General features: G+C 45.5%; 2 protein-coding genes across 25 annotated transcripts in view; one reads left to right on the top strand and one right to left on the bottom strand.

Moving 5' to 3' along the window:
- Nucleotides 1-3,599, top strand: part of PAPLN (papilin, proteoglycan like sulfated glycoprotein) — a 36,064-nt gene extending 32,465 nt beyond the window's left edge. For all 3 annotated transcript variants that reach the window (XM_027572233.2, XM_027572236.2, XM_027572235.2), the window contains exon 27: nucleotides 1,393-3,599. In XM_027572233.2, coding sequence (XP_027428034.2) covers nucleotides 1,393-1,568 — 176 coding nt within the window. In that variant the 3' untranslated portion in view covers nucleotides 1,569-3,599. The remainder of the gene's footprint in view (nucleotides 1-1,392) is intronic.
- A 119-nt stretch (nucleotides 3,600-3,718) lies between these two features.
- Nucleotides 3,719-13,104, bottom strand: part of NUMB (NUMB endocytic adaptor protein) — a 180,745-nt gene continuing 171,359 nt past the window's right edge. For 14 of the 22 annotated variants that reach the window (XM_027572239.2, XM_027572238.2, XM_027572237.2 and 11 more), the window contains 4 exons: nucleotides 11,432-11,725; nucleotides 9,294-9,443; nucleotides 6,691-6,930; nucleotides 3,719-5,783 (listed from right to left, as the gene is read on the bottom strand). In XM_027572239.2, coding sequence (XP_027428040.2) covers nucleotides 5,068-5,783; nucleotides 6,691-6,930; nucleotides 9,294-9,443; nucleotides 11,432-11,725 — 1,400 coding nt within the window. In that variant the 3' untranslated portion in view covers nucleotides 3,719-5,067. The remainder of the gene's footprint in view (nucleotides 5,784-6,690; nucleotides 6,931-9,293; nucleotides 9,444-11,431; nucleotides 11,726-13,104) is intronic. The other 8 variants (XM_027572256.2, XM_027572257.2, XM_027572258.2 and 5 more) reach the window with 3 other exon arrangements.

The raw sequence follows: 13,104 nt of genomic DNA, 5'->3' as shown, positions 1-13,104 counted from the left end.
TCAAAGTTACTGATTTTTTAAAACAATATGCATAAATGGCTTGATATTTATATAAATGTAGGTATGGTTGGCCCCTGAGCAACGCCAGCGATTAGGGGTACTGACCCTTGGTGCAGTCAAAAATCCACATAGAACATTGACTCCCAAAAACTTTGCTAATAGCCTGTTGACCAAAGCCCTCCTGATAACACAGCACATATTGTATGTGTATTATATACTGTATTCTTACAGCAAAGAAAGCTAGACAAAATGTTAAAATCATAAGGAAAATGCATTTACAATACTGTACAATCTAGTGAAAAAAATCACGCGGACCCGCATAATTCAAACCCATGTTGTTTAAGGGTCAGCTGTAGTTAGTACTCTCATTATACTGATATTCCTAACCTGTAGAGAATCAGGTACTAAGACTACTGAGGTATAATCTTTTTTGTTGTATTTTGGGAGGAAGGAGGGGGAGAGGAGATGAAGATAAGCCCCAGGAGGTCTGACTTAAGGGGAAGGTGCTATTCAGGCCTAAGTCCAGCTGAGTCACAAGAGCCCCTTCCAGAAAGAAAAGGGAAGTTAACTAGATGAGGCCACTTCAGTCCTAAGATGAAGCAGCGGAATAAAACACCCACAGGGATTTTTTTTTTTTTAATTTCTATGCCCACTGTGGGGCTTGAACTGCCGACCCTGAGATCAAGAGTCACTTGCTCTACAGACCCAGCCAGCCAGGCGCCCCTCTCACAGGGATTTTTAAGTTCCCGAAGCTCCTAGTACATTCAGAGGGGGCAGCAGCAAGCATTTTGTGCTTAGTGCAGTGTTAGGGCCACATAGCTCATTAGGCTCTTCTCCTAACTGCCTTGCCTAATGCTCGCTTGCTCTCTCGGGGAGGGGGGGGGGCGGGGGGAGTGGGAAAATTGGAAAGATGGGGAATGAAGTGACTGAGATAAACTGGGGCTACTGAAGGCACAAACCTTTTGAGGTTAGAGGAAATCAGCAGTGAGAGAAAGAGACAAGACAGCTCTGGCCCAACTCAAAATTTTACTTCGGGCTGATCCCCCCACCCTCCCTTCCCAATCCAGGGGCTAAGGCAATTGTCACTCAGCTCTTCAGGTCACAACAGCAAGGGTAGGGAGTTAACTTCAAGAGGTGTCACCATGTGTAGTCAGTGCCTGAGAGTCTGCCCTGGGCTGAGGTTGCAGGACCACTGCGTGCCCAGGTGAGGCCCATGGCGGGGGCGGGGGTAGGAGATGCACACAGGTGATAAAAAAAGAATACAGAGCAACTGCGCTTTTTGGGAATCTGGCAGTTCTGTTGCTTTCCTCTTAAGGCAAAGAAAGGGGAGGTGGGACTTTTCAGCCTCCACAGCTTCCTTACCCCTTTGTCTCTCCTCGGTTGTCTCCGCAGCACTGCCCGCCCAGCCCAGGGCCCTCGGCAGGGAGTGTGCCGATCAGCCTGAGCTGGCCAACTGTGATCTGATCCTGCAGGCCCAGCTCTGTGGCAATGAGTACTACTCCAGCTTCTGCTGTGCTAGCTGTTCCCGCGTCCGGCCTCACGCTCAGCCTGTCTGGCGGCAGGGATGAAGGCTAGCCGCAGCCCCAGTCCTGAAACAACTCCCGGTCCGTGGCCTCTGGCTGCCAACGGGCTCTACCCTTCAGAGAGAGAACGGGACTCTCGGCCCGCCGCGCCTCAGCAGCCGCCGGCACCACAGGTCGCTGGCACGAGGAGTCCGCTTGGATAAGCACACCCTTTATGGGTTCCCTCTATCATTTGTTATACAGGATCAATTCAATGGGTTCTAAAGCAAGCTACCAGGGTTCTCGATTCATTTAAAGCTGGGTGGGAAGGTGTGTGATGGTTTCAAAGTTAACATGTATCTCACACGGGGCACACTCGTTCCTGCCGTGTCGGGCAATTTTTCTGTTAGAACTCCCATCTCCTCTAGGGTCAAACAGTGGTTCACTGCTCTAGTCGTCAACCTCACCCTTCCAGGCAGTGTGGCAATCAATCAGCTTCAACTCCCACCTATACGTCCAGTTAATGGCATGTTTGTGAAAGCTCTTGCCAAAGAGGAATACGGCACATAACACTCAGTACAGGGATCTGGGACGGAGGAGCAGCAGCTCATGATGGGAGCATGCCAGAAGTGGGGGGGGGGGGGGGGGCTCCTTACTTTCCTCAGGAAACTAGTGCCCGAAGCCCTCCTCCTGAGGCCAACATGCAGAGCCTGGTTATGAGGATCACCTCACCCCTGCATCAAGCTGACCTGCTATGTACAGTGACCAGCTGGGAGCCTCTCCTCCCCAAGCAGGAATCTGTGAGGCAGAACCAGACTATTAAAAACACGCATCAGCAGGATAAGGGAGCAAAGGAGGGGAAGGCAATACATTAACAACGAAGTGGTTTCAGAAATGGTTTGAGTAGGAAGAAGTCCTCCTCCATCTCTCAGAACCTCCAGTTCCTCGCTGCTAAACAAGAGGCCTGGATTCAATGAGCTTCCAGGTCCCTTTCCACTTTAACCTTCTACACATCCTCCAGAGGACTGGCTGGACCTAAGTGACAGGTTATTCTGGGACATAGGCATTACAGAGAAAGCTTTTACTACCAGCACACTGGTTGGAAAAGAGACAAACTGCATCATGGGTGAGTGATACTTCTTGGTCTACCTCTCATTCAACACAGGAAACATGGGTTAGGGGCAGAGGTGTTTTTATCTTTCCACTTAAAAAAATACAGAGGAGTATCTCCTTTCATTTACCATGGCTGGTTTTGCTATACGAACTGGAAACTAAGGGCTACTTTCTTGGACTCCCCAGTTCTCGCCAACTGGCAACATCATTCAGAAGTAAGTCTGAGGTTAGCTAGCTCTTCTCAGAACTAGTCACAGAGTAGTGGGCTAAGTACAGGAGAGTAACACTCAAGCTAGACCAGTGGTTCTCAACTCTATTCCATATTGGGAACTTGAAAAACAAAACAAAAAAAAACCTGGGGTCCTCCCCCAACCACTTTGATTTAATTGGCCTGGAGTATGGGCCAGTGTGAGGATTTTAAAAGTTCCCCAGGTGATTCTAGTATGTATCCAAGGCTCCAAGGCTGAGACTCACCGCTCCAGCAGGGCCTTTCAGAAGGTGAACCTTGGTTCCAGTGTATTTTCTGATGACTAGGCTGGGGTGGGGGGGGTGGTGCTGAGATTCTGTACCTCTAACTCAGCTCCTAGGTGCAGTCCATGCTCCTGTTCCAGACCACACTTTGAGCAGCAAGAATCTGACATCAGAGATATGCTTAGGATCAACCAAAGCCTAAAGTAGAAACACAAAAGTGAATTTTAAGAATATACTAGTCCTGGTGGGCAAAATAGATGAAGGGGATTAATCCAGAGGTACAATCTTCCAGTTATAAGTCACAGAGATGAAAAGTCTAACACAGGGAATATAGTCAATAATATTGTAATAGCATGTATGGTGACAGATGGTGACCACACTTATTGTGATGAGCACTGCGTAATGTATAGAATTGTTGGATCAATATGTTGTACACCTGAAACGATAACAGTGTATGCCAATTATACTTCAATAATAAAGAATATACTAGTCCCAATAAAAGATTTTCTAGCCACCAAACCAGAGTTCTGTAGCAGCAGCAGAACGGAGCAAGAACAGACCAAAAAGAACTAAAAGTAAACACACTTGCTAATAAAGAAAAGGGGAAAGACCAGCCCTTCATGGGCAAAAGCTTCTACCACGAACATTTATTTTTGTTAAAGCAGATTATAAATTCTCATCAGTACAAATATATATAACTTACATTTGATTGTAAGGCCAACGTTCAAAAGTAAGAATGAGATGGGACCTCACGTTGTTACCAGAGGTCAAGAGGCCGCCACTGGCAACGGGACGTTCCGATCACAAGTGGGGGGGACAGATGCACACACAGCTAATAGAACTAGAATCTCCATCCCCACAAAACTCGTGGGGACAAAACCTAAAGGACAAAACAAGACCCACCAAGACCCACATGACAAACCAACACAGTAGCCTGCACTCCCCATCAACGGACGTGATTCTGTCATTGCCACCTTAGTGTTAAGTAGAGGATTAACATAAACAGCAGTATATAAAAGAAAATGCATATTCTCTATATTTAGACTGATTCCATTAAAATAAAGACATTAGAATTTCATCACAGGTTTAAAACCAGGACAATACTGCTCTTTCATTTTCTTTAAAACTACAACCTAGTGACTGTATTGGTCATATGCATGATTGTTGCTGCAATGTGCTACTTACAATGAATGATACCAAATAAGCTAGGGACCCCATCTGCAACTCCCCACCTTTCCTCTCTCCGCTTCAATAGGCATCACTGATAAATCAATCTTATGTACAATTTCTTACAGCTAACCCTTTTACCTTTGGCAAGATTACTTACAACTCATAAAACTTTTTAATATTGAGAACTATTTAAAATATTCTAAATGCATAAAAATAAAGATTTTGGCTTTTTTTTGATATATATATTTATAATATTTATTCTTACTCAAAGTGGAAGCTCAACTTTGCCCCTAAAATATAGCTCTGTTGGGCAGCTGCTGATGTGCCCTCCTGGGAATTCTGGCGACATAGCCTGCCTCCCGTCCCCAGCCCAAGCACAGGCCACCATGTTCTTGATCTCTAAGGCCAGTACTGAGAGGCGGCAGGTGAATGGCCTGAAAAACAAAGGGAGATTGTTTTGCTTCCCGTTGTGTTTTATATTCCAGTAAATGTGCTTTGAATAGATTCCTGTTCAGATATTTCTGCCCCTCTGTTGCCAGAGATTTGTAAGGGGCTGAGGGAGTAGGAGGGGGACAGAGGGCAACATTTCCTTGACTTCTTTAGCCTAACTGCAAGACAACTCTTCTCTAGGAATGTTTTTTCCATTTTTTTCAAAATCACCTCTCCTAGCACTCTCTGCCTGGACATGCCTTGGGACCTTTGGGATTGGTGAAAAGTATACTGACTGGGAACACAAAGTTCCCTTTGCTCCTTTGACCTCTGCCCCTGCTCTTGCTAAGTACAGACAAAATACATAAGCCATAGAGACTGCTTAAAGTTCAATTTCAAACGTCTTCTGTAAGTCACTGGAGAAAGGATTGGTGGGAGAGGGGTTAGTACGCTGCTTGGACTTGCTTTCTAATGCAGCCCACTGGGCTTCGAAAGGATCCACTGGGCAGGTGCCTGCAGGAACCTCTGTGTGCTTATCTCCTGAGGCCAACCTGCCATCGTCTACACCATTGAAAGCTGCAGAACCATTGAGGTGCTGAGCAGGCGGCTTAAAGAAGGGACTGGCAGTAGCACTGCTCGTCTCATACTGTGGGAATGTCTGCTGCTTGACCAGGCTGGGAGACTGATGGGGGTGGGCGGCCTGAGGGTGGCCTGCAGTGCCAAACACGTTGGCTACCATCTGGGAGGGAGTGATACCCACCACAGGCACATTAGGGGCTGGATAGGGCATCCCATTGGCCACAGGATAGGACTGGGCAGGGACAAAGGCTGGCTGCAGGGGTGGGACCACGCCCACTGGCACAGGCTGAGAGGTGAGGAATGCGTTCCCTTGGAAAGGCGGCGCTGGCTGGGTCATGGCAGTGGGTGGAGGAGGCTGGAGAACTGGCTGCAGAGGAGCAGCTGAGGCCTGGGGCTGCTGCGCCCGGACGCTCTTGGACACCTCTTCTAACCAGCGGTCAGCCTCAGAGGGAGTGCGTCTGTGACCAGCCTGCAAGAGACCTGGAGATGCAGCACCAGAAGATTGACCCCACTCGGTCCCTGGGAACGAACAAGAGGGAGAGAGACAAACGAATCAGAATCTTTAGGGGTTTCTTTTCTTTCCTGATAACCTTGGTTACCTGAATGAGCCTAACAGGTGGAACAAGTCCCTCAGTGGGATATTTTGTGGTTCTGGCCGGTGGGAGAAAAGTCTCTATTACCAGCCGAGGAGGGGTTGTTTTAGGACAAAGGGAACCTGTCAGACCATGCTGCTGTCTCAGCCATGCTGAGGAGCTGTCTAGATAGGGCTCGACTGCACAGAATGAAGGCAGCTGGCTGGCATCAGAAACCCTTTCCTACTGCTGTGGCTCCTCCATGGTACAGAAACCAGCTTGCACATGCTCTGAAGGGCCCAAGGTGATTCACCTTCTGCTCTAACAGAATAAAAAGAAAATAACCAGTAACTTGGCAATGTGCCTCGTGGCCCCCGTCTCGCTTCAAGACACGTTATCCTTCAGGTGAACTGCCTTCATTACTATTTAAAATTTGTTCCGATTTTATAGTTAACAAATGTTCACTATAGGAAAACTAGAAAGTATAGAAAAATATGAAGTACTTTTGGCAGCCCTTTCTGTAGGCCTGCCATCGTACGTGGGGTACCCCCTTGCTGTGGGCATGTCCACACATCTCCAAATTCAGTGGTTGACTCAGGGCAGGGCCCAGGAATCTGTATTTTATGAAAGCTCTAGGGGGTGATTCTGTTTCGTAGTCCTAAGAACTATCAAATCTAATCCCTTGAGTTCCTCTCCTTCACCATCCTCTCCTAATACTAGTGTATTTCCAGGGGGGAAACATACTGTTCCTGAAAGGATTTCTCCCTGGTTCCCACTCGGGTAAATGGTTGGTTTCTTAATCGGCGTCACTCATCTGATCCCAGAATCCTCACCACCATCCATGGCCACCTTACCCGAATGTGTGGCTGCAATTCCCTTGTTAGCAGCATCAGGGGCATGGGCCCAGGGGTTGGTTTCACGCACAGGCATTGCTACGGGTGCTAGAGCAGTGTGGGCTGGCTTAGCAGCAAGCACATGGAAGGCTGAGTCAGTGCCATTAGCTACAATGGGAGCAGACAACACCGATGGAGTTAATGCATGCGGGGTGGACGGGCGACCCCCTGGAGCTGGGTCAGTCAGGTCAATGGGCGATACTGGTGGAACAGATAAGACAGAAAAGTTGGTGTTGGGATAACCATGCCCTCTTGCAGTGGGTACACAAACCTTTTGGCAAAAAGGGAATTAGAGGTTGTAATTAAAATAGCTATACTGATAAAAAAAAAAAGTCAAATGACCATTCTAGGAAAATCTGTGTATAGGGGGAGAGGGAATGAAACCTAGAAAAACAATTTCCAATTAAGTTGAACAGAGCTCCTTTGTCTTACAAGCAGCGAAAATCTATTCTAGATATAGCTTAGCCTTTGGCATAATGATGTAGATAAAGCATTTCCTTCTCCTACCACTTTTCCAAAAGATAAAATTATGCCAACAATAACAATGGGTTAAATATAATGATCCCTTATGATCATTAATAGTACTTCAGCGTGCATCATCCTATTTAATTCTTTCAAAAAAGAGAGAAGTATACCATAAAGCTGGTATGCTCATACTATAAATGAGAAATCAAACTTGGAATATGTTTTCATTTGCTTAATAAATTTGTAATTCACTACAGAATTAATTTCATCTTTCTTTTTTGAAGTTTTTTTCCCCCTCAGGAATGGTCATAATATCTCAAAGTATTACTATTCTTTCCTCTCTCTTTATTAAAAAGCTCTTAACCCTTGCTCCTTTACTCCAGATATCTATTCCATCAGTTTCTATTCCTTAGTCCGGCTCTCTATCATATTTAGTTTGGAGCAGACAAGCAGGCACCTTCCCCTGCCCTTTGCTTTAATCACTCCCTCTTTAAGACTAGGCAACCATGCTTATGGCATTGGTACTATTTACCCCAGGCTTGTCTAAAAGCCTAGCTCACCCATAGACTGGGAGCCCTTTAAAGGCAGGGAAAGGACTATGTTCTTCCAGTTTTGTACATCCCATTGTAAATAGGCACAGAGGCAACAGAATGTAACAGACACGATATTCAGAAAGACCTGGGTTTAAATCCTGGCTGTGCATTTGAAAATTTGCTCAATCTCTCTGAGCCTCATCTTCCTTATCTGTAATGCTTACCTCAAAGGGTTGTTGTGGGGATTAAATGAGATGAGAAAATGCATGAGTCCTTACCAAGATATGGCAGACACTGTGCTAGTAAGTGCTCAATAAATTGTGCCTATTATAGGTATTACAAATATTTGTTAGATGAAATGAAAAGCCATTTGGTGCACATGATTATAATGGATTTTTTTTTTGTTTCTGTTATTAAGAAGAGACTCTGAAGGAAAGCATGTAGTATCCTCCTGACAGGAACCGGGTACTGTCGCCACAGCAAAACTTCTGAGCTCTTTCTCAAAAGAAATGAAGAAATGGTGATTATAAGAGTTCAAATTCTAGAAGTCTGTAATTTAAATTATATATAGACTCTTTGTGGACTTCAGAGTCAATACCAACTATTAACTCAGCATCTATGAAAACAACTTTTAGTAACTCCTCAATGCCTTTACAAAGGCAAATTTTAGGATACTTGTTATAGAAGATGAAATGAACTAAAAAGCCAAAAGAAATGCCTTTTTCTTTATGAGCCTCTTGTGACAGGGTGGAAACTAGGTGAGTCCAGGGCTTCTCAACCTTGGCACTATTGATAATTTGGGCCAGATAATTCCTTGTTGCGAGGGCAGCTATCGTGTGCACTGAAGGATGTTTAGTAGCATCCCTAGCCTCTATGCATATGACAGTAGCAACCACCCCTCCCAGGCCATAACACCCAAAAATGTCACCAATGAATGCCAAATTTTCCCCGAAAGGAGCAAAATTGCCCTGGGTTGAGAACCACTCTGCTAAAGAAAGCATACACCGTGGGATGCCTGGGTGGCTCAGCAGGTTAAGCATCTGCCTTGCGCTCGGGTCATGATCCCGGGTTCCTGGGATTGAGTCCCTGTTGGGCTCCTTGCTCAGCAGGGAGAACTGCTTCTCCCTCTGCTGTTCCCCCTGCCTGTGCGCGCTCTCTCTGACAAATAAATAAATAAAATCTTAAAAAAAAAAAAAGGCATATGTTGGAACCAACTCTGATGACTGCTGCTTCTAGCGAGCTAGCTGGAACCTCTGACTCTTAACAGTTAAGTGGCAAATAAAGCAGTGGGTTGGGGACTACAAAAACTCCTAACAGAATGGGATCAAAGATGACAGGTACATGCAAAGTGATAAATGCAGACATTTTAGAAAACAGGAGTGGGGACAGAGCACAAAGACATTGTGAAACAGGGGAATTAATGACTCTGAGACATTATCAGACAGGGAAATTAATGGGTCTGACCAGCTCTTGGGAAACTCAGGATGCCAATCTAGAGTCAGTGAGCTGTGCCATAAAAGTACAAGCGTCAAAGAGAACAACTGAATGGGCCCAGAGGGCACGCACCTTGAAAGGCAGGAGACTGTGGTGCTATCACCGTCACTGGTTTGGTCATTGGGGCAGATGAGAAGGGGTCCTCGGAGGGTGTGCTGAAGGCATTGGTGATCTGTGAGCACAGGGAGCTGATACTCTCTGCCTCTCCTTCTACTTCTGGCACTGCAAGGGAAACAGAAAATGGCTCCAGACAGAAAAACGGAATAATCCTGAAATATAACAGTATGACACAAGGTGGCATTTTATAATGCATCCCTTATTTGTGAAAGGAAAAGTCTCAACTGTCAAGTGAGGCTATAAAAGCAGCTTCAAAAAACTGATACAAAATGTCAACAATTCATGTACTAAGGAGTATCTTCCTTCCTGCCAATCTCCAGATTTCTTTATTTCCTTTCCTGTGTGAAACTACTGAGAACTTGGTGTTCTCTTTTTGTGCCAGTTAAGCTAGATCTTTCTGGAAGACATCTGCAACCTGTTTGTCTTCCAACTAGTTTCCAAGGTCTGAGTACAGTTCTGGAGCCACTTAGTAACTCTGTCAGGAAATGGGTTAAAGTCAGGGGCACCAGTGCAGCTCTATCTTTTTCTCTGTAAGAAGCTACGAGAGGGGGGGCACCTGGGTGGCTCAGTCGTTAAGCGTCTGCCTTCGGCTCAGGTCATGATCCCAGGGTCCTGGGATTGAGCCCCGCATCGGGCTCCCTGCTCCGCGGGAAACCTGCTTCTCCCTCTCCCCTCTCCCACTCCCCCTGCTTGTGTTCCTGCTCTCGCTATCTCTGTCAGATAAATAAATAAAATCTTTAAAAAAAAAAAAGAAGCTATGACAATGTCGTCACTCATTTTTTCCCGAAGTAGCAAGTATAGGGGCGCCTGGGTGGCTCAGTCGGTTAAACGTCCAACTCTTGGTTCTGGCTCAGGTCATGAGCTCAGGGTTGTGAGACTGAGCCCTGCATCAGGCTCCGTGCTGGGCATAGAGCCTGCTTAAGAGCCTCTCTCTCCTCTCTGTGCCCCTTCTCCCACTCCACACCCCACCCCCGCTCTAAAAACAAAAACACCAAAGTAGCGAGTATATGAACTGTGATAATATGAAAAAGCAAATGGAGGTCCAGGACTCCAGAGCCTTTGTTCTTAATATTGACTCTGGGATACTTCTATTTCACTGGGGAAGCTGATAATGTGTGTTGGACCTTTGTTTTGCTCAGCTATGAAAAGAATAGTTTTTGTTTCCCATCTGCTCCAGAGGGAGAACTGAAGACAAGGTCCTGAAAGCATCTGGAGTTTCCGTTTTTACAGGAGCTGAGAGCTGGAAAGAGCTTCAATAATCATCTAGTCCAGCTGTTATGTAGGTCTAGTTTCATATGTCAAAAAAACTTAACTCTCTGGACTTTTATATATCATCAGTGGGAGTGTCTTAGTGAAAGACAGCTTCCTCATATCCTGTTAGAGTACTGGCTCGACATGTCTCAGAGCAAAGTAAAAAAGAGCCCAATAAAAGCACTGACCAGATCTGACACTTTAGCTCCGGATCTTATGATGAGGATAGAGCTACCAGGGCTGGCTCAGCTGTACAGGGGCCACACAAAGGCCTGTGTGGCAGTTCTGAAAGGTAATGGATATGTGTGAGCAAGCCCACTGTCTCTGATGAACAACAGATTTTCAATTTAAACAGGAAACCCGTTTAGAGTTTCCTCTGTATGGCGAACGAGCCACAAGGGCAATGAGCACTTATCCATTTCTTCTGGTACACTGACGGTAATGCTATTTGAATAGATGTGTTTCCAAAGCCTTTTAAATTAATTCTCTGTTGGGTCCCAAATGGTAGAATAAGAACGGAAACTCGAGACCCCTGATGTTCGGAAGCAGGTTGGCTGAGAGGTAGCGTACTTCCATCAGGACAAACCGCAAACCCTGTAGCTCAGTCTATGAATTCCCATCGTGGTTCTGTTACCTATTTGTTGAAAAGAAATGAACAATTCACGTCCCCCTCCAAGAACCTTCGTTTTTTCCCCAGTGGGTAATGACACGAGATACATATAACCATCAACCAGCCTCAGGGAGAGGGGGTAGCTAGCTTGATGGGATTAGTGTCTGCCACGGGAAGTGATGATAATGCTTCAGTGCTGGAGCACCAGTGAGTCAGGTGGATGCTGCATTACCTGCATTTTTTATGGGGAAATCAGTCTTCCTCTGCATAGTGGAAGGCAACTCGTTGATGCGCAAGGATAGCTGGCGTTTAAAGGGTGACATCTTCTGGCTGAGAGCAGGAAATCCTCGGAACGAGCCTTGGCGAGCAAGCTGTTCAATGGGTGCATGCCGACGCGGGATGGCATGAGGATTGCTCGTCTCCAGGGAGGCAGTGGCATCCGAAGTGGGAGACGTGGGAGAGGATGGGGGTGGGGCAGTGCTGCCAGGGGCCACCGATGAACCAACAACTGTCTTATCTGTTTCAGCTCAAGAAAGTCAAGAGAAAGAGGACCTTAGCAGTCTTCAAATAACTCCAGCTTACACAGCTGAGGAACTCAAAACCCTCCTAGGTCCTTTTACCCATCTCCTTCCCAATGTCTCTTAAAGAACAGGTTAGAAGCAGGGCTCAGATCTCCTATATTTCGGACAGATAAAAGGTTTAACATCCTACTACACATCATGGCATATCTACTAAGACACAAATATTAGATCTTTGATTCTCATGCAATGATTCATAGCTTAAGACTTGAAGACTCTGGGGCACCTGGGTGGCTCAGTTGGTTAAGCGACTGCCTTCGGCTCAGGTCGTGATCCTGGAGTCCCGGGATCGAGTCCCGCATCGGGCTCCCTGCTCGGCGGGGGGTCTGCTTCTCCCTCTGACCCTCCCCCCTCTCATGTGCTCTCTCTCTCAAATAAATAAATAAAATCTTAAAAAAAAAAAAAAGACTTGAAGACTCTGACCAAGATTAAAAAAAAAAAAACAAACCAGCACCTATGAACTCCTAATGTGAGGTCCTTTAAAGAATGATGATTCATAGTTTTCAATGCTTGTTCACTTGTTTTTTGGGGGAGAGAGGACTTTGGGAATGCCAGGGTCAGAAAGGTCCAAGCAAGTATAAGTTAGATTAGATGTTAAAGAATGTCATAAAGGAGTCTTTAAATCACAAACAGTGTGCATTTGTGGCTCATCAGAATAAAAGCATAGAGAAGTAAAATTTTAAATTGGATTATACCTAAATATAAAACTATTTCCGTGTGAGCACCAGGTGAGTCCCATTCTGATCGTGGTAAATCTTTATCCTCCTCTGCTCATAATCGTCCAGGTGTTAGGACTCAACCACTTTGGTAGGTGCTATGTGCAGCAAAGAGTATTATTTGGTGGTATTAAAGAATATGCTTTGGGTCTGAAAAAGTAACAGCTATACATATTCAAATTTTCTGATAAAAATAGCATGGTGTTTTTATTCTTTGGTATCTGATGCAAATGTTTGTAAGAAATTTTTTAAAAATCATAATCAAGAATTTAATTTCAAATAAAATATGTATCTTTTTTTGGCTTAAGAATCAGAGTTGTAGGGGTGCCTGGGTGGCTCAGTCGTTAAGCGTCTGCCTTCGGCTCAGGTCATGATCCCAGGGTCCTGGGGTCGAGCCCCACATCGGGCTCCCTGCTCGGCGGGAAGCCTGCTTCTCCCTCTCCCACTCCCCCTGCTTGTGTTCCCTCTCTCGCTGTCTCTCTCTCTGTCAAATAAATAAATAAAATCTTAAAAAAAAAAAAAAGAAATCAGAGTTGTTTGGGTCAGTAGACTAATGGTGTTCTCTAAAATGGCTGGTTTAGAACTAAAAGGATATAGTAAAAAATAAGCAA

This window comes from Zalophus californianus, chromosome 6 (assembly GCF_009762305.2).
Source record: "Zalophus californianus isolate mZalCal1 chromosome 6, mZalCal1.pri.v2, whole genome shotgun sequence".
NCBI lineage: Eukaryota > Metazoa > Chordata > Mammalia > Carnivora > Otariidae > Zalophus > Zalophus californianus.
Note: the sequence above shows the minus strand (reverse complement) of the source record. Positions and strands in the feature narration are given on the sequence as shown.